The sequence below is a fragment of the Vicia villosa genome, linkage group LG1 (assembly GCF_029867415.1).
Source record: "Vicia villosa cultivar HV-30 ecotype Madison, WI linkage group LG1, Vvil1.0, whole genome shotgun sequence".
Taxonomy (NCBI): domain Eukaryota; kingdom Viridiplantae; phylum Streptophyta; class Magnoliopsida; order Fabales; family Fabaceae; genus Vicia; species Vicia villosa.
Genome location: NC_081180.1, coordinates 26,206,490 through 26,225,821, shown reverse-complemented (window position 1 = coordinate 26,225,821; position 19,332 = coordinate 26,206,490). Strand labels below are relative to the sequence as shown.

At 32.4% G+C, this 19,332-nt stretch overlaps 1 protein-coding gene across 1 annotated transcript; it reads left to right on the top strand.

Annotated features, from left to right (window-relative positions):
• Positions 1-4,281: 4,281 nt before the first annotated feature.
• On the top strand, positions 4,282-6,833 carry LOC131603253 (uncharacterized). Its single transcript, XM_058875556.1, has 4 exons — positions 4,282-4,451; positions 4,538-4,816; positions 4,904-5,005; positions 6,139-6,833. Exons 2-4 carry the CDS (start codon positions 4,574-4,576, stop codon positions 6,574-6,576), a joined length of 783 nt encoding a protein of 260 aa, XP_058731539.1. The 5' UTR covers positions 4,282-4,451; positions 4,538-4,573; the 3' UTR covers positions 6,577-6,833.
• The last annotated feature ends 12,499 nt before the right edge of the window (positions 6,834-19,332 follow it).

The following is a 19,332-nucleotide window of genomic DNA, read 5'->3' as shown; positions in this document are numbered from 1 at the left end:
TTTTTAGTAAACCATATCTGTGGTTGCAAATTAAAAATGAAATCTAATCCACATAATGAAGCTCAACTTAAGGTTACATATATACGTAGTGCATGATGCCGTAGGGTACTAGTGGGATAATTAAGTTCTGTTTTCATACATATATTTTGACATTTTTCTCGTCACAGTTGAACGACAATGCAATTATGTTGAATAATCGTTTATTGTCTTAATCAGACAAACGACCAAGTCTAGTTCCTATCTTAAACAATCATTTGTTCGATACAAATTAAATTATTTTGTTAGGCAAGAAATATGACCATGGACTTTTATTCAATTTCATTTTGTTTGAATATTTGGGTTGTATATCTATGTAAGAAAAAGAAACAAGCTTATGTAATTTCGCTTTCAGTACAAGAGAAACGACTTTGTGATAACATTTATTATTTTTAAAACAAGAATAATTTATAATTATTGAATTCTGCAACAATTTAACTAGCAATGTATCATTCCATTGTTATAGTGGTGTGTGATATATGCATGTTCTTTTTACATTAGAATAGTTTGGACAGATAGAATTTTGGAGCTAACCTTGCTCCGGTAATGAATTTGAGGACATTAATCATATTGTTAACAAAATTTTAGTTGAGTGGCTGGAAATAATAATATTTAAACTTTACAGGGAGGATTACTCTTTCGGTCGTCAGCAATCACCATGATTCGCTATGTAGTATGTTAAGATTCCAATGTCATATGCGATAAGATTGATAAAATTTAGTGTGGTTTTGGTGAAAAGTCTATTGTAATTTGTATGTCATTTAATGCTATATTTGGTAAAATAAAATCCTAGATTAGGACACTTTCGCCTAATTGGGCTGTTCAGACAGAATCTAAGGGATTCGTCTGAGAGATTTCTCGAACGGGAAGTCAAGTAAGAGGGAAGTCAAGTAAGAAAGAGCCCCCACTTATTCCTAAAAAATAGGCTGTCAATAACCTCCCCTAGTCAAAGAGCGGTTAAGATCATGTAAAGGAGCCGAAAGCCTTAGGTCCTAGATACCTCTATAAATACATCACATTTCAAAGGGAAAAAAGACATACTCTAAGTCACACACGTTCTTCACTAGTCAAATAGCATTACGCTCCCCGTAACCCTAACACATTATCAACCTTACCGTCCGTCTGCAACTTAGCATCGCCAGCCACCAACAGTGCCTCTCACCTCATGTGAGCTAGTCCCTTAAACAGCCTCAAAAGCCACCGCACAGGGCTTCTCGCCGCCATGAGTAAGTCCCCACTACCTAAACCTGTTATATACCTACAAAGGCCTCTAAGTTTCCCTGCCCTTATAAGGGGAACACGCACACCTGTGCTTTTTAACCACCACAGTGGCGTCCTCCGTAGGCCCCGACAAAATAATGGAGCAGTTAATAGTAAAGGCGATTAATATAAATACGTCCACTAGGGACGTCGTTGTCCAAAATAATTACAAAAGCCTCCAGAGGGGTAAAGAGGATTACAACCAAAAATAAAATAAAAAAAAGGAGAAAAGGAATTATTCTTCGTCCACTAGCTCCCCCATCTAGGACTACCTTAAAATGGTCCATGAAGCTCAAATCCAGATGGGGATAAAGGAGGATTACCCGCTTTCTCACTTCCTCAAAGTGAAAAATGGAGGCCTTCACGAAGTCATCCATAAGTTGTGAGATCCGCTCCTTTGTACTTTCAAGAGTACCTTGAGCTTCCTCGAGCAACTTCCTTAAGCCATCCACCTCTGCATGCTGAGCATGTGCCTGACACTACAAGAAAAACATGTTTTAGCTGCAACAATTTAGCGTCGGCCCCGACTCTCACGCTAATAGCGTTGCTTATACGTCTGTCAAGACCGACGCTAACCAAGCGTTTTAGATATCAGTTGGGAAATTAATTTTAGCGTCGGCCTCGGCCTTGGCTACATATGAAAATGCATTTTATTATTTTATTAATTGAATAAATAAAATATTAGCGGCGGCTCCCGCCGAAGCTACCTTTGGTGCAAATTTTTTTCATTTTCCCTCCTTATTTCGTTTGCCTCCTTTTTATAAATTGGTGAAAATAATAATAGTTTTTAACTATAGCGGCGGTTGTAGCCGATGCAAACTTTGGTGTGAAATTTTTTTTGTTTCCCACCACAAATTTCCTTTGCCTCCTTAGTTATCATAAATTTTAAATATTTATTTATTTAAGTTTAGCGGCGGCTACAACCGACACTTATGTTGGTGCGAAATTTTTTTCATTTCCCCCACAAATTTCGTTTGCCTCATTATATATATTATATATTAGCGACGGTGTTAGCCGACACTCATGTTGGTGCGAAATTTATTTCATTTCCCCCCACAAATTTCATTTCCCTCCACAAATTAGTATATTATTATATATATATATATTATATATATATATATATATATATATATTTATATATATATATATATATAATATATATATACTATATATATATATATATATATATATATTAATATATATATATAATATTAATAATATATATTATTTATATTATATATATTATATATATATATATATATATAATTATATATTTTAAACATCAAACTAAATAAATAAAATAAAACTAAATAAACAATAAATTGTAACTTAACAATAAATCAGTAAAATAAAACTAAATAAATATCAAACTATAACTTAATAATAAATTAAAAATAAAGGGTTTCTCAGTCTCAGTACCTCTCTCTCACAAAGAAAACGAAGAAGGGTTTCTCGAAGGCAAACGAACGGCGCATTGGAAAACGAAGAAGGGTTTCTTGCAGTTCTTGAAGGAACGACGACGCATTGGAAAACGAAGAAGGAAAATGAAGAAGGAAAACGAAGAAGGGTTTCTCGAAGTTTCCCCTGTCTGAGTTCATACTTCATCACGAAAAGTTTCTTGAAGCTCTTCTTCTCAGTCTAATTTCCTCCGTCTAATTTCCAATTGTAAGTTTGTTGAATCTATTTCTTGAATCTTGTTGAGGATGGGGAAAGGATTAGGGATTTTGTGTTTAGGATTAGTTTATTGAATCTTGTTGAGGATTAGGGGTCGAAATGGTTAATACCAAATTTAGAGATTATGTTTGACCGATTTCACCCTTTTGCTTCTATTTTCGTCTGAGTATGGTATTGTATTCTATTAGTTTTTCTTTCTGTGAACTCTATAAGTATTGCTTAGTCTTTTTGATTTCTTAGTCTTTCTGTGAACTCTGATTTCGTCTGATTTCTTTGTGTTTTAAGGAGAAGATGATGGTGTGGAAAATGTTGCTGAGCAGCAACTTATTTATAATGTTATTAGTTTTTCGTTGGACATTGTTAGTGGATCAAGGTTTAGTTAGAAATAGTTGTGTCTTGTGTTTTGATGTTGTTTATGTTTTTAGTTCAGGTTGTTTTGTTTTGAAGATTCTGGTTTGTGTTTTTTCTTTGGCATTGGTGATTGAATGGATGATGGTTGAAAGGAGTTTTCCTTCCTGGACTTCAATCACTTGGTTGTAATTTCAGTTTGATACTAGCAATTGGATTTTAGTTTCGTATCGTTGAACCAAAAGTGTCTGCATAGTAGCTTCTAATATCCATTGAGGCAAGCACAAATTTAACACTATTTGTTGATATCATGTTTTGTTTTGTAGATCATGTATTTGAAATGTTGACGTTAGTTAGAACCCTAGCTAAAATTGTTTAGTTATTTTATTGTTGAACTTGAAGACAAATAAACAAACACTCCAGGTTTTGTTATGTACTTAGTCACTAAGTAGATCTTGCGTTTCCTTTTTCAACAATTCAATAGTAAATATGACACTTTATAAAGAACATGAAACTGCTAAATGTTATATATAGTGATACTGATAGTGGTAACTTAACTCACTTTCTATTAGGTATAGAGCAAAAAGATCCATCATATCCTTATAAGTATAAAAACAGTTTCACCAATCATATTAACTTTTTAACAACTATTGAATGTGATTATATATCTAGTTCTTATAGCAAAAATGAGAAGCATCTTTCTTGTATTATGTAAGACAGAGTGATAGAATTTTAAATATAAGCAACATTTCTTGAATAAAAAACGAGTTGTGTTGTGAATATCAATTGATACTATTCTATCAATGTACTATTGCTGAAAGTATTAGCATTCTGCAGAAGTTTACAATTTACTTGTAATTAACAAATGATGCAACTAGAACATTACTATGCTGAAGAACTTATTTGATACAACCTGTTACTATGCTAATCATCATTGACTGTTAAGGCATTGTCATCACCTTGCTATAACCTTTACTTGATTTCTGTTTTACAGGTTAACTCCAAGCGGTGTTGTTGCTGAAATTATTAGAAAAGTTTTTATAAAACTTTATCGTGGAAAATTCTTGCGGTATAGTGAGCTTAAAGTATACAATAGAAGACATGAGAGAGAGGCATACTTTAACCTTTTTAAAGTAAGACATGTAATTTCTTTTTTACTATAGTATGATAACAATGCATATTTTTTACAGTTTAATCAACAATGCTTCTTTTTTGGCAGTCTCTTGTTCAGTGGGAGTCGTGTGATGAAAGAAAAATGAAAAGTTTGTTTCATAGAGCTTGTGGTAAAAGAATAGCTGATATGTTTGGTAAGATTAGGAAAAAGGGGACAAAGCCGGACTGGATGGGTGAAAAGGTTTATGCGTATCTTCTTGACGGGTGGAAAAGCGATGAATTTAAAAAGACCTCTCAACAAAATAAGACTAATCGAGCATCAACCAGAGGTGGGGCGGTCCATACTACAGGACGTAAAGCTCATCACGATGTTGCTAAAGAAATGGTGTGTATTCTATTTGTAATTACAATGCATCTAGATATTTAAATTTGATATTCATTGTAACCATATATATTTTGTATTTATTTATAGGAGAAGAAGTTAGGCCGACCACCAAATCCTGATGAGCTATTCATGGCCACTCACAAAAAGAGGAATGGGCAGTGGGTTGACCGTCGTGCAGAAAAAACACATGTAAGGCCAACCATTCCATATGAATTATATGTGAAGTATTTATCATATATCTGTCCCATATAGTTGCATGTGCCTTAGCTACCAAACTCATTGAAATGCAATCCCATAAATTGTCTTCTTGTTTAGCTATGAAGCATTGACAGACACCGACACTAACACATTGACATTAGTAATAGTTATTAATTAATTGTAGAAAATATTAAAGCAAGAACCAGAATGAACTGATCAACTTACAGAATCTTGCTAAAGTGCCAATTGTTCATTTTTAGCTAATTTGGCAGCATTCTTTCTAAACACAGAACAACTAATTTGGTATCACTTTAACTAATTTGGCAGCATTCTTTCTAAACACATAAGAACTAAAATCTCTAAGAACTCTTGTGGAGAATTCATAGCTAGCAACTTTTCTCTGCTGCTTCCATTTTTCACCATCAACAACAAAAATCCCCCCACCCAGAAGATCAGTCACAATCTGTTGATTATACTTACCTTTAGCATATTTATCAAAGTTGGTTTTCAATACATGTTCTATATTTCTGACATCTATGGTATACAACTCACTTAAATATGGTAATCATGGATTTTCCTTTGAAGATTGTCCTCGCTGTTTTCTTGTGTTTTTGTTGTTAAAAGAAGAAGAACTGTGATGATAGAAAAGGATGTTATAGTGTAATTTGTCTTTATTTGGTGAGGATTGGGAGTGAGGTCTGATACAACAGCTGAATAATGGAATGAGTGATATATTTGTGAGTTTGTGTAGTAAAATGTCCTTGAAATTTTAAAATTTTGTATTGTAGTCTTTTATGAGCCTTTTGATGTCTTTGTTTGGATTCAATTTATACTAATGGGTCTGCAATGTTTATGTAAATTGCAATGTTTGAGTGAAAGACAAATCTTGATGTTTATGTTAATGGTGGTTCTGTTAAATGGTGTGAGATTTTTGTTTGAATTAGGAACTTTAATTCATGTCATAGCAACCTTAGGTAAATGGATGGACGTTTATTTGAACTATATATAGCTGCAAGTGGATTGATTATATATGCAAACAATAATAATGTGGCTGCAGGTGGATTTGAACTATATATGGCTACAAGCTGACATGTTTTTACTGATCATTACTCTTTATTGTACAGGAAGATTATGTGAATCGTTTGACACAAGCCACACAAAATGATAATAATGTGGATGGATCAGAAAAGATACAATTATGGAAAGAAGCTGCCGGCGGTAAGTCACGAGGCCGGTGTTATGGAACTGGCCTAATGGCGGTTAATGTACAATATGGAGTGTCTTGCTTGACAGAAGTGACAGTTTCAAAACCGAATAGAGAAGTGGATAGCCAAGCCATCGAGGCGGCTAAAGCTGAGGCTTGTAAAGCACGTGAAGAGGCTGCATTAGCTAACGCACGTGCAGACAAAGCTATAGCCGAGACAGCAGATTTGAAAAGGCAATTTGAAGAATTTCAGAAACAGCTGTGGGCTTTGCAATCGAGTCAGACAGGTCCTTCTCATGGCCATTACGATGATGATAATGATTCATTGGATCTAGAGGAAATGAGTGATGGATGTTGACTCATATACATTGTCGTTTTCTTAGTTTTATAACTTGTTCAACTTATTGTGGATTTTAACAAGTTTGATATTTTGTGTTGGTATTTTGATGTAACTATTTATGTATCAATACTGTGGATTGATGGGCACAAGTTAAGTGTATTGTGTCAATATTTTGATGTATTGTGTCAATACTGTGGATGGGCACAAGTTTGGTGTATTGTGTTAATATTTTGATGTATAACTTTGACATCTAAATTAATGTAGCAACTTTGTTATCTTGTGTTGAAATAATTTTGATGAGATAATAACAAATGAATGGATAGTTTGAAATTTTAAACAGGTTTTGATAAATTTCATGTGCCAAATAAATTTGGTGTTAAACAGGTTTAAATTTAAAAAACAAAAAAAAAAAAAAAACAAAAAAAGCTAGCGTCGGCTAGGGCCGCCGCTTACACACGAAGTTATGTAGGTATGTAGCGTTCATCAAAACCGACGCTAACTAATTTCCCCAAACCCAGTGTCCCTAATAACCGACGCTACATTGTAATTTATTGAAGGTATGTAGCGTTCAACAAAGCCGACGGTAACTAATTTCCCATATTTTAGTGTCTCTCATAGCCGACGCTACAAATTTAATATATTGATGGTATGTAGCGTTTAACAAAGCCGACGCTGCACAGTAGCGTGGCGTTAGCGTTTTCCGAAACCGACGCTAATCGTAGCGGCGGTTCGTCGCTATGCTTTGCTTCCACGTTTAGGGTGTCCGCCCCGACACCGACGCTAAACCGACGCTAACACACAGTAGCGTCGGCTTTTCCCCATTTAGAGAGGGCTTTTGGCCGACGCTATAACGCTGTTTTCTTGTAGTGTGAGTAGCCACTCCTTTGGTTAATACCTTTAGATCATCCCTTCTCACCTTCATCTGCTTTAGCGCCACCCCTTCTTTTCAAGTACGCTTTTCAGATTAACCGTCCCTAACAGCATTCTCCCCAAGGTATTAAAGTGTTTTTCTCGTAGCATTATACCTACCAAGAAACATCTCGTAAGTTGGGCCTCCAACAAGGAAGATAGTTGGGTGGGATACATGGCGAAAAACATCTAATAATCACCGGGAAATTCTTAGGGAAGGAAAAGAAATGATGGGGAAAATATATGGCATTAAAAGAGTCTTTCAACAAAGAATGTTTAGAAGGGATTAGAGGGTCCATTAATATCTCTACCTCGGGCTCCGTCTCTTGGTTTCCCGATGGCTCAGAAGAAATCTCTTCCTTCCTAGGAACCTTAGGAGGATGAATCTCTGTCGCCCTATAAGTTTCACCTTGCGCTGTCCCCCAGGCGTCAACGGTGTCACGAGCAAAAGACATCATCGCCCGCTGCCGAGCCTCCTGCATCTTCACCAAGCGCCCCTGTAACACCCCATTTTCAATCATTCATTTTATCAAATTATTTGTGAATTATGTGTAATTGTATGTGTCTTAATGGGTTAGAATTATTGTGACAGTTAAATAATATGAGTAATTGTTTAATTAAGTGAATATTTGTTAGACTAATAAAATATTAAGGAAAATAAAGTGTGTATAGAAATTAAGGGTAAGAGATGAGTTGGGGGTAGAAGGGAGAAAACATAATTAAGAGGAATATATTTATTAGAAAAAGAGAGAGAAGTGGAGAAAGGGCCGGTTTTGCACAGTATGTGAAAACCTAGAAGAGAAACAAAAAAAAGGCTAGGGCGAGAGGAAGGAGGCACTTAGGTGCAGGATTTTGATATCTAGGCGAGCACACTAATATAAAATCCTAAAAATCATTTATTTCTCTATTCTCTCATAATAAGTAGAAGATCGCAATCTTTCACACTAACACTCATTCGCAAAACTAACTAAATGGGCCGCATTGAGTACAATGCATGTGAGGGTGCTAATACTTTCCCCTTGAATGACGGACTCCCAAATTATTTTTTGGTTATGACGGCCGTGTTTTCATTCTTCTTGAATTTTATCAATATTTTCCCTTTCCTTTTGGAATAAATAAAGTTCGGTGACGACTCTGTTGTATTTTGAGCGTGTGATACACTCGGGTATTTTTCGCGTCGCGACAAGCGGCATAAATAAAGAAAGAATATTGATATTAAAAGAGATATGCCACTGAAATAACATAATTAGTGGAAAATAAAGAGAGAAAAGATATAGATAATGCATCATAGTTTTATATAGGTTTCGCTTGATAATTGAATACCTTGAGTTTGTGAGTTTTTGTAATGATTTTGACACCCTAAATTCTAACACTAGAACTCCTATTATACTAATACAAGGTTAAACTATCTTCAACAACTTTCTCCATTGAGGTCGACACGTCTTCGATGCATGCATTTTTCCCTTGGATTTGTTTCCACGTCTACTTTTAGATAAGACTAAAAACTAGTTATCTTGCTCTTCTCCCTGCCAATCCGCTATTGTCGAAGACTTATGCCACCTTTCCCTCATAATCTTGACTGCATCGTTATTCGAAATCCTTGGATAATTACTCATGTGGAAAATGCTAAGTCCACACTTCTATCTTATGCTTGAAACTTCGACTTCTTGGTTTGAAGGGGTTACATCAAGATACTTCTCCCATCCTTCAGATTTCTCTTAGTTTTCATTTGATCTTCTCTTTTCACCCACTGAGCTCACTGTGATCAAAAGTCCAGGCTAACACCTAACCACTTGGCCTACTACTATCCCTAAAAGTTTTCCCTTGAGAGTTCCACTAAACACACTTGAGATGTTTACAGGATTTTCCCATGAATCTTCAACAATAGACAAATAGAGCTTCTACACTAGCTAAACTCAAGAACCAACTGATAGAAATTTTACACAAGCTTTGGTCAAGAGTATTTAGATAGAAATTTTACACAAGTCAATCTCAAGAACCTACAAATAGAGCTTTTATACAAAGGTCAAGCTTAAGAACCTACAACCAATCTTTTATCCGGTTTAGGTTGCAACTTTTACTAAATAATTCCATTGAAGAATCACACTCTTGAATACAAAAAATTAAAGCACAACACTGATTACAATAAAAATCACAAGGGCTTTTCGGTCTTTTAAATTTCTGGCACTTCTTATGAAAAGCAAATATAAAAACAAAGAGAGTAGAATAAAGATATAAGGATTTCTATGTAGAATGTCGGTGTTAAATGAAATGAAGAGAAGCATTCTTTATATAAGAAAATTTTGGCTCCAACAGGAAATGCTTCAGTATTTCAAGACATGTTGTTGAACTTTTAAATTTTAACTAATCACTCTAAGATTCTAAGATCATGATTAGATAAGATTTCACACTTTCACTACTTCAGATCTTCAAGTTCCCTTTCTTGATACAACAATGGCTAAACACTTTAACTAGAACTTAAATATTCTAACTAGTAATGTTTGAGATATCATCTTGAGCAGGCGCCATCATCAAAAGCTTTACTTAAAAATTTAAAATTAACTCCCTGTGTTACACCTATTTGAAACCGTTAAATGTTAATGATGAAGTCCTTAATGATCTCTGGTCAAGCAATCTCTAATAACGGTATCTATCAAAGAAGTTATATCAAGCCTCATCAGTTAGAATAGCCAAGCCTCAAATGAAGTGTTGAATCAATGATGAATTAAGAAAGGGATATTGAAGCTTCAAATATTATGAAAAAGAGGAATTATGATAGTTCGCATGATTCGTGTCTAAGCGATCAATGTATTCTAAAGGTATACGAATAACTCTCGAATTACTAAAGCAACTCACACTCATCTAAAAATTGTTTTAAACTTCTCTGTATTTGCTAAAACACCTTAAAACCTGTGGAAGAACTATCATGATGCATGTGGAATTGACCAAGAGAGTTACTAATTATATAGGAAGCATTTGTACATTTCCTAATTGATTAGGGACTCAATCCAATCTATTAGAGCAAAGAAAAAGACTCCTTAATCATTCAGTCCATATAATTGTTGTAGGGTTTCCATTTTTGGATTAGAATTATCGTCATTTTGAAGCTTGAAATCGATTAACCCTAGTACTTAATTTATTAGATCATTAAAAGGCTTGTGGGTCTTTTTCCTTTTTGAGCCAAAATTTTCTCCTATAAATAGAGGTTTTATCTCATTTTAAAACACACTAGAAAGTGTATTTTAATCAAACTTTCTCACTTTCTACTCTTTACTTCATTTCTTTCTTTTTCTTCACAAAGTTGCCTTAGTGTCTTAAGAGTGAAAAATATCTGAGTTTTCTTGTTATTCTTATGCTGTGAGAATATTGTAAGTTACTCAAGATGGTTGTCTCTTGTGTAATATCTTTGAAAGGAGCTATTATTTGGTTTTTGAGCTAAACCAGCTATAAGCTCTATTTGACTTTTAAGATTAGTCAGGTAAAATCTCTATTGGTTCTGAGCTTAGCCTGTTAAAGCTTCTGTTTGGTTGAGTTTAGCCTTGAAAATATTTGTTTGGTTCTTGATATCAACCTGGTGTAAAATCTTTGTCCGGTTTGGAGATTAGCCCAGTGTAAAATCTCTCGGTTGATTTATGAAATAGCCAGCGTAAAATCTCTTGTTTGATTGTACAAAGGTTCGTGGGTATAACCTTTGAAAAACTCAGATTTCACAGTCAAAACTCTCAAGAAGAAATTCTAGGGGAACAAGAGTAAATCAAATGGTTAAGTCGAATCTTTATAAATCTCTCGTGTATTTCTCTCCTCTTAAGTTAAGTGGTTTGGTTCTTTATTTCTTTCCAGTGTATTTTCATGTCTTTGTTTTTATTTCTTTTAATTATTTTTCTACCTGCTCTTTGTTTGATTTATAAAATTTAATTAAATCTTTTTATAAGTTTTTATTATTAGACATCATCTTTTAAATCCACACCCCCTTATTGTATTTAAAGTCACTTGCTCAACACCATCAACTTGGTCTTATATGTTTGTGTTATCATTACACGCATCAATATATTACTTTTCAATGTCTATGCACAATTTTTTTAAATCAAAATTACTTGCATTTTCACTTTTCACAATTCAAAATCATTGTCTCAAAAAAATTTAAATCTCACTTGATATGTACATGGTATTTGCTTGAAATATTGACCCATATTACACCAAGGTGGGTGCCACTTATCATGTGTGTTCGAAATTAACATTTATGTTGAAGCCAATAGAAAGAATAGTGTGTTTAGAGAAATAGAAATGGAAGCCAAACTAAAATTGCCTCAAGAAATAGTAGTAACCTGGAGACCGGAGAAACAACATGTCCACAAAAGAACAAGATAAACGAGGAAGAGGATAAAACACGTTGATATTTGTTTAACCGATTTAATTGAGATCGATCTATGTTTAAAGGAGAAAGCATATCTATGATCCAATCAAAATATTAATTCTAAAAGTTATAAAAGTTAAAAAAAGTCGATTGCCATGCTCTTCAAGAATAATCTCTAATTTCTGCTTCTTACTCTTTTGGCACAACCTATAAGAATATCCTAAGAGAGATCAAGCTTAAATCATTTCTCCAATAAACTTCACTACCCAAGTTGTACCTAAAAAATATTTTAGCACTTGCTTTGTTGCTTCTACTAGCCGCCTTGCGAGTGTGGCAGTGATACCCGGACAAATCCAATCCTCATCTTTTCCAATAGAAGAGATTTTAAAGAATACATGCCTAATGAAAATTGTTGAGAAATCAAAAAGAGAAAAAAATTCTACATAAATGAAAGCACATCTCAAATATCTCTACACAAATGGAAGTATGTCACACAAAAAAATCTCTACACAAATGGAAAATATTTTTTTTTGCAAATAAATCACTTAGGACATGTTGGGTTAGGGGTAGATGGAGGAGAGAGAAAATTTATAATTAAATATATTTGTTCAATTTTTAGGAGAAGAGGAGAAGGAAGAAGAGTGGAAAAAAATCTCTCCAAACTCACATTTTTCGGATCCCTCTGAATTAGAAGGATTTGAAGGAATTAGAAATTAGAAGGATTTAAATTATTTTATAAGCTAATTAAATAATAAAATCTATTAAGTAATTATAATAATGATTGAAGATATGTATTGTATAATTAGTTAATTTAAAAGTTAATATTGTTTAAAGTTTTTGGAGATTATGTGTAGGTTTACCATAATTTAATTGTGGAAAATAATGTTTAAAAAATAAAAACTACGGAAAATAAAGAAGCTCTATTTTGTTATTGTTTAACCATAATCAATATTTTTAGACTCTTTTTAACCACGCCTTAATCATGAAAAATTTTAAGCATGATAACCCGCTTCTCAAAGACAATCTTATTAAAAATCATACTTATAAATAATAAACTTTTAAGTTCTCCTGCATAAAAAGAAGAGAGCAATTTTTCTATCCATCACAAAAAATTGAATAGTGTATCTTCCACAAATTACATTCCATCATTTAATTTCATTCTATTTAATTTTTTTTATTGTTTTCAAAGCATTTTAAACTAAGGGTAACTCTACCCAACTTTTTTTGTTGGGTAGATAAAAATTCACATAAAAAGAATACTTGAATTAAGATTTTTTCAAAGAAATTTAGTAATATTTTTTCGATTACGATAATTTTAAATAATAAGAAAAGTGTTAGATGTATTGATTTTATTATCAATAAAAAGAAAATATTAAATAAAATTGATTAGAACAATTTAACGATTTTACATTTAAAAAAATCTAAAATTAAAACATATTAATCTAAAATATTTTTATCATATTAAAATATTTAATTTAAAGTTTCGCCTCAGGCCTCAAGATGTGTGGGACCGATCTAGGGATGAAATATGAGTTTTGATATTTGAAAAATTAATATATTTATTAAACATCCTTAATTTTATTTTATTATTTAAAAATTATTCATTTTCTTTTATATCACTGCTTCTCTTGTGTGTGATTTTTCTCGATTGCTTTCATCAATTTATTATAATTGTTTTTCACCTTCAAATTATTTTTAAAATTTTTGTACTTAATATAAATTATATATTGCATTTTTTGTTTTTTTATAATTTTTTATGTTTATTTATGTTATTTTTTTCCTTCTAATTTTGTAATGTATACTATCATTTTTTTATATAAATTTTTAAACTATTTTTTATTTTTTATTCACTTTATTAAAAAATTTAAACCATTAATATTTAATAATAAGTTCTTTTATGTACTTGTTTTGTTAGATGATTTATCATGATTTAAAAATTGTTATCAACATATAATTTAATTTATGTCAGAGAATTATAATTTGAATCAAATGTACTCAATTTTTTAACGTTATGTCATTTATGTGGTAAATTATAATTTTTTAGTCATTCGATATTAGAAATTTTACTACTAAAAAAATATGTATAAATTTTTCACATTTGAATATCATACCACTTATATAAGATAATAAAGATAAGAATATAAATTATTAATAAAACTCATCCTCTATCCTTATGAATCAAACATATTTTTAATTAAAATTCATCATTTTTTTCTCCCCACCCCTCTTTTGATCCAAACACTTATCTCATTAAAAAACATATCACCTCCCTTCCTCTTCCTTTTCCTCCATTAAAATCTCTCATAATCTCTCATCCTCGTTTGAACCAAAGAGACTCTTATTATGGAAGAGATAGATTAAAATTTACAGGAAGGTTATGAATATTGTAGAGGTGTTATATTATTATTTATTACTATTTTTCAAATAATATTTTGATTTTTACTACGATTTCAGCTATTACCTTTATAAATTATTTTTCAATTATAAAAATGTACTCAAAACTATTTTTTTAATAAAAAGCAAATTATTAAATAAAAAAGAAAAATAAAAATGATGAGACATAAAATCTAATTCATCAAATAGCTAGCAAATAGTTAGACATGTTCAACATATTTTTCAAAACCATTCAAAACATAAATAGAAAGTGAATTTCATCAAGTGTTACCATTAACCAAAATATATGCATTAATTTATTTATTTGTATACTCTTTTTAAAAATATGAGATATCTTAAATCTAAAGGAATAACATGTAGTGTGTGAAATATTCTTTTATTTAATTAGAAAATTTCAATGAATAATATTCACATTTAAAAATGCATTAATGATTAATATTTGATCAATTTCAAATATTTGTCTAATTTCTTATGTTAACATATTTGATAGCAAGTATGGTTTAAATAATTCAATTTAAAATAAGATGCAGACTCCAATTTTAACTGAGAAAAACTATTTTAATATAAAATAATTTTGAAATTTCTTTTCCTTAAAATTAATATTTCAAGTAAAAAGTTTATTGATATTTATTTACAATAATAAAAGTTGAAATAATATTATTCTCCCTCATTTATCACATTTAATAAATTAAATTAAAATCAAATAAACTTATTTTTAAAATATATTAAAAGGAGTTTCTCATTAAAAAAACATTCTGTGTAAAATCTTATTAGTTTAAAAGATGTGACCTTTAAATTTTATAATTTGAGCTCTTTGTCTTTGGTTTCAATTAAAGTAGCAAATTTGAAGATATTGTCATGGTTGTAGCATCCAAGTAAAACAGAACAATTTTCTTTGTTGATTGACACATAGTGAGAAATTTGAGTTCACACCCACCGCTAATTAATGGTTATAAAGAAAATAAATGTTTAAAATACGTAATATTTTATCTCTTGATTTCTCCATAGAAATTGACAACATTTTCAAATAAAATAGAAATTTGTAGATAATGAGTTGTGAATTGAATGATATAGTTGACTATATGTATGGTTAGCAAGTAAGAGAGTTTATCAAGCAATGGGCAGGATGAGCATTCACATTGTCAGTTGGCAGTTGCCTGCAGATTCCATATCTCGTCTATTAATTACTTGTTCACAACTTGCCGTCTACAACTCTAGGATCGTTTATATGCATTCCACGTTAAGCCTTCATTTGTTTTGGGTTAAAACAATGAGAAATATTATCATCTTACTCTTTTAAAAGAAATTAAACCAACTTGTGCTTATGTATTCATCCGTAAATATTCCATTCAAATTTTACAATGAGTTAATCTTTTGTTGAGTATGACTCATATTAAGATAAAGAGAAATACAACATATAAAAATTTCAAAAAGATTTTGTCTAATTGTTTGTTGTGGATGAGCGACTAAGAGTGTGGAGGCAGCAGTCGATGTGATACGGTTCATGAGTATTATTGAAAATTGAATTATAATATTGTATATATTGTTTTGAACACTATAACCCTAATTATTAGACAGAAATCAAGAGAATTTCAACTGCTCTATAGTCGCAGAGGTATGCATCAATGGCCGAACTGTGTTAACAAAGATCAATTGTGTTAATTATCTTTTACTTTCGCTTTTATTTAATCTTCTATATCAGTTGCTACTCTAATAATTGATATCAAATGCCAATTAATCTTGGTGCGAAATTCGATGTGACAAGGTTCGACAGGACATGTAACTTCGGATTAGGGCAAAGGAGGGTTAAAGATTTCTTGACTCAGCAATGTTTATAGAAGATGAGGTTATGTGAGATGCAGACGACCAACACGGAGAATATTAATTGGGAAGATATGAAGGAGAAGATCATGGAATTGATTCACGTATGTGTTTTAGAAGAGATGATGTATCATACTCTGGACTTAACAACTCCGAAGGAGGTTTGGGACAAATTGAAGAGTCAGTATATGTCAAGGAAGCTGATGAACAAATTGTTTGCAAAGTAGCGACTATAAAATCTAAAGATACGGGAAGAATATGATTTGCAACATGTCAATCTCTTCAACAATATAATCACTGATATGGTGAGGCTTAACAAGCAAGGGAAGATTGATGACGAAGATAAGGCAAATATATTGTTATGCTCGTTACCAAGTTATTATGATCACTTAGCGACTACTCTTACCTACCAGAAAGACATTGTCAATCTTGATGTGACTCTTGCTACACTTTTGCCTCATCCTCAAATGAGACCAAGTGTAGAAGAAGGAACTCAAGGTCATGGTATGTATGTTATGGGAGTCAATATCTTGAGTGGAACAAGGGTGAAGGAGGTTCTAGAAAGAAGAGGTCAAAATTCAAGAATCATAAGAAAAAAAACTTGGTGTTATAGTTGCAAACATATTAGACAATGGAAGAGGGATTGTCTAAAAAAATGCAGGGTTCATCCAGTTATGCAAATATTATTCAAACTGATGATTCTAGCAGTAAAGCAGATATAGTGTGTGTTTCATCTAGCAAATGCACAAATGCGTGAACTCTTGACCTTGGCTGTTATTATCATATTATGTCGCATAGGAAATGATTCTCTATATTCAGGTTAGGTAATTTTGGATTTATTTATCTCGGTGATGATAAATCATGTACTATTACTATAATGGGACAAATTAAAATGGTTATGGAAGATGGTGGGGTGTGAACATTGAATGATGTTTGATATATTCCAGAATTGAGGAAGAATTTGATTTCCCTAGACACTATACAAGAAAATGATTTCTCCTACATGTATGATGGAGATAGGGATATTATGATGGTTAGCAAGGTTGCCTTGACTGTGTTGAGAGCAAGGAGGAATGCAGGTAACTTCCATTAACTATTAGGGAATATTATTGTAGGTGATGTTACATCAATTGAGTCTGATAATGATGCAACCAAGCTCTAGCAAATGTGTCTAGATCATCTCAGTGAGCGTGGTATGATGGAACTTCATAAAAGAAATCTATTGAAGGGTGTCTACAGTTGCAACATGGATTTATGCAAATATTATGTACTTGGGAAATACTGTCGTGTTTGGTTCAACAACATAAATCACAAAACGAATGAAATTTTAGACTATGTGTATTTTGATGTGTGGTGGTCTACCAAAGAAGTTTGCATAGGTGATTCCAGGTATTTTGTGACTTTCGCCAATGATTTTTCTCGGAAGACTAGTGTGTATTTCTTGAAGCGGAAATCTGAAGTCCTTGCCAAATTCAAGTCATGGAAGGTAGAGATAGAGAACCAAATAGGTAGAAAAATCAAGTATTTGCGGTTAGATAAAGGGACATAGTACACTGGTTCGAATTTCAATATTTTCTATGAAGAACACGGTATTCAAAGGCATTTCTCAGCTAAATTGTGTGTTATAGAGAATAAATAGGTCTCTAACTGAAAGGGCAAGATGTCTCTTGTCAAATGATGGATAGTGAAAAATTTTATAGGCAGAGGCAATTAACATGGCATGATTTTTTATCAACAAGTTATAACAGACTTTTTTGGAAAAAAAGGTTTCAAATGAGGTATGGATAGGTAATCATAAAGATCTTAACAATGTAAGGATTTTTTTTGTGTTCGGCTTATGTGCAGATATCCAGTGAATATTGATCCAAACTTAATCCAAAGTCAAAGAAATGTGTCTTCTTTTAGGTTACGCAAAAGGTGTGAAGGGGTTTGAGTTATGGAATTCGATTAAAAAGAAGATGGTGATCTGCAGAGATGTTGTTTTTTATGAGAAATTAATGTTGAAGTGGTCACTTGAAACATATGTGTCGACATCTAAAGGAGAAACTTCTAACAAACAGGTGATTCAGGTGGATGTTGATCCACCACCATTCAACAACATGTATGTATTTCCTAACCCCAAGAGAAACTAGACTCCGATAATGAAATTGACCATGGAACTGAACTTTTAGGTGGAGTACAAGATTATATTCATGTACGTGATAGAGAGCACCATTCAACCAAGCCAACAGAAAAAATATGGGTATGAAGGCTTGGTAGTCTATAAACTTCTTACTAGTTATGGAGACCCTTTCACCTTTCGAGAGGTTATAGCTAGCCATAAGAAAGATAGGTGGATGGGTGAAATGGTGGAGGAGATGGATTCTTTGAAGAAAAATAGTACATGAGAGCTTGTTTAGCTTCCTAAAGGGAAAAAGGGCCATTTGTTATAAGTGGGTGTTCAAGAAAAAACCAGTAATAAGGCTCGTCTTCTAGCTAAGGGATACTCACAACAAAAAGGGAGTGACTATGATGAGATTTTCTCTCTAGTCACCAGACATAATCCTATCAGGTCAGTGTTAGCCTTAGTATTCAATCGTGGCAAGCATTTAAATCAGATAAATGTGAAGAAAACTTTTATTCGCGGCAATCTAGATGAGTAAATTTACATGGAGCAACTAGAGGGTTCAGTTCAGCAACACTGAACATGGAAGATTAGTCCGTAAATTGAAGAGGTATGTTTATGACTTAAAGCAATCTCCAATGCAACGTTACAAACGCTTTGATTCATGCATGCTTCATATTGGCTATAGTTTGTGTGACTATGAATGTTGTGTTTATATTAGGAGTCTTAATGATGACTCTTTATTTTGGTGTTACTATATGTTGATGATATGTTGATTATTGGTAATCATTTATATGACGTAAATGAAATGGAATCATGTTAGGAAAGGATTTTGACATGAAAGACTTAGGTGTTGTTAAGAAGGTTCTTGATATGGAAATTCACAAGGATAGGAGAGCTAGAAAATTATGGCTCTCAGAAAAGCTATGTTAAAAATGTGTTAGACAAGTTTGACATGAATAATTTGAAGGTTGTGAGTACTCCATTGGTGAATCATGTTAAGTTCTCATTGGATAAATGTCTAAAGACAGATGCAGAAGTTAAGTATATGTCAAAGGTTTTTTATGTCATTGGATGTTGGTTGTTTAATGTATGTTATGATCTCAACTAGTCCAGACTTGGCACAAGCTGTAAGTCAACAGACAAGCATCATTGAGACACAGTCAAATGAATTTTCAAGTACTCTAGAAAT

Coding starts and splice junctions, on each gene's coding strand:
- LOC131603253 (XM_058875556.1), top strand. CDS start 4,574: ATGAAAAGTTTGTTTCATAGAGCTTGTGGTAAAAGAATAGCTGATATG. Junction 4,817..4,903: donor ACGATGTTGCTAAAGAAATG/GTGTGTATTCTA, acceptor ATTTATTTATAG/GAGAAGAAGTTAGGCCGACC. Junction 5,006..6,138: donor GTCGTGCAGAAAAAACACAT/GTAAGGCCAACC, acceptor TTTATTGTACAG/GAAGATTATGTGAATCGTTT.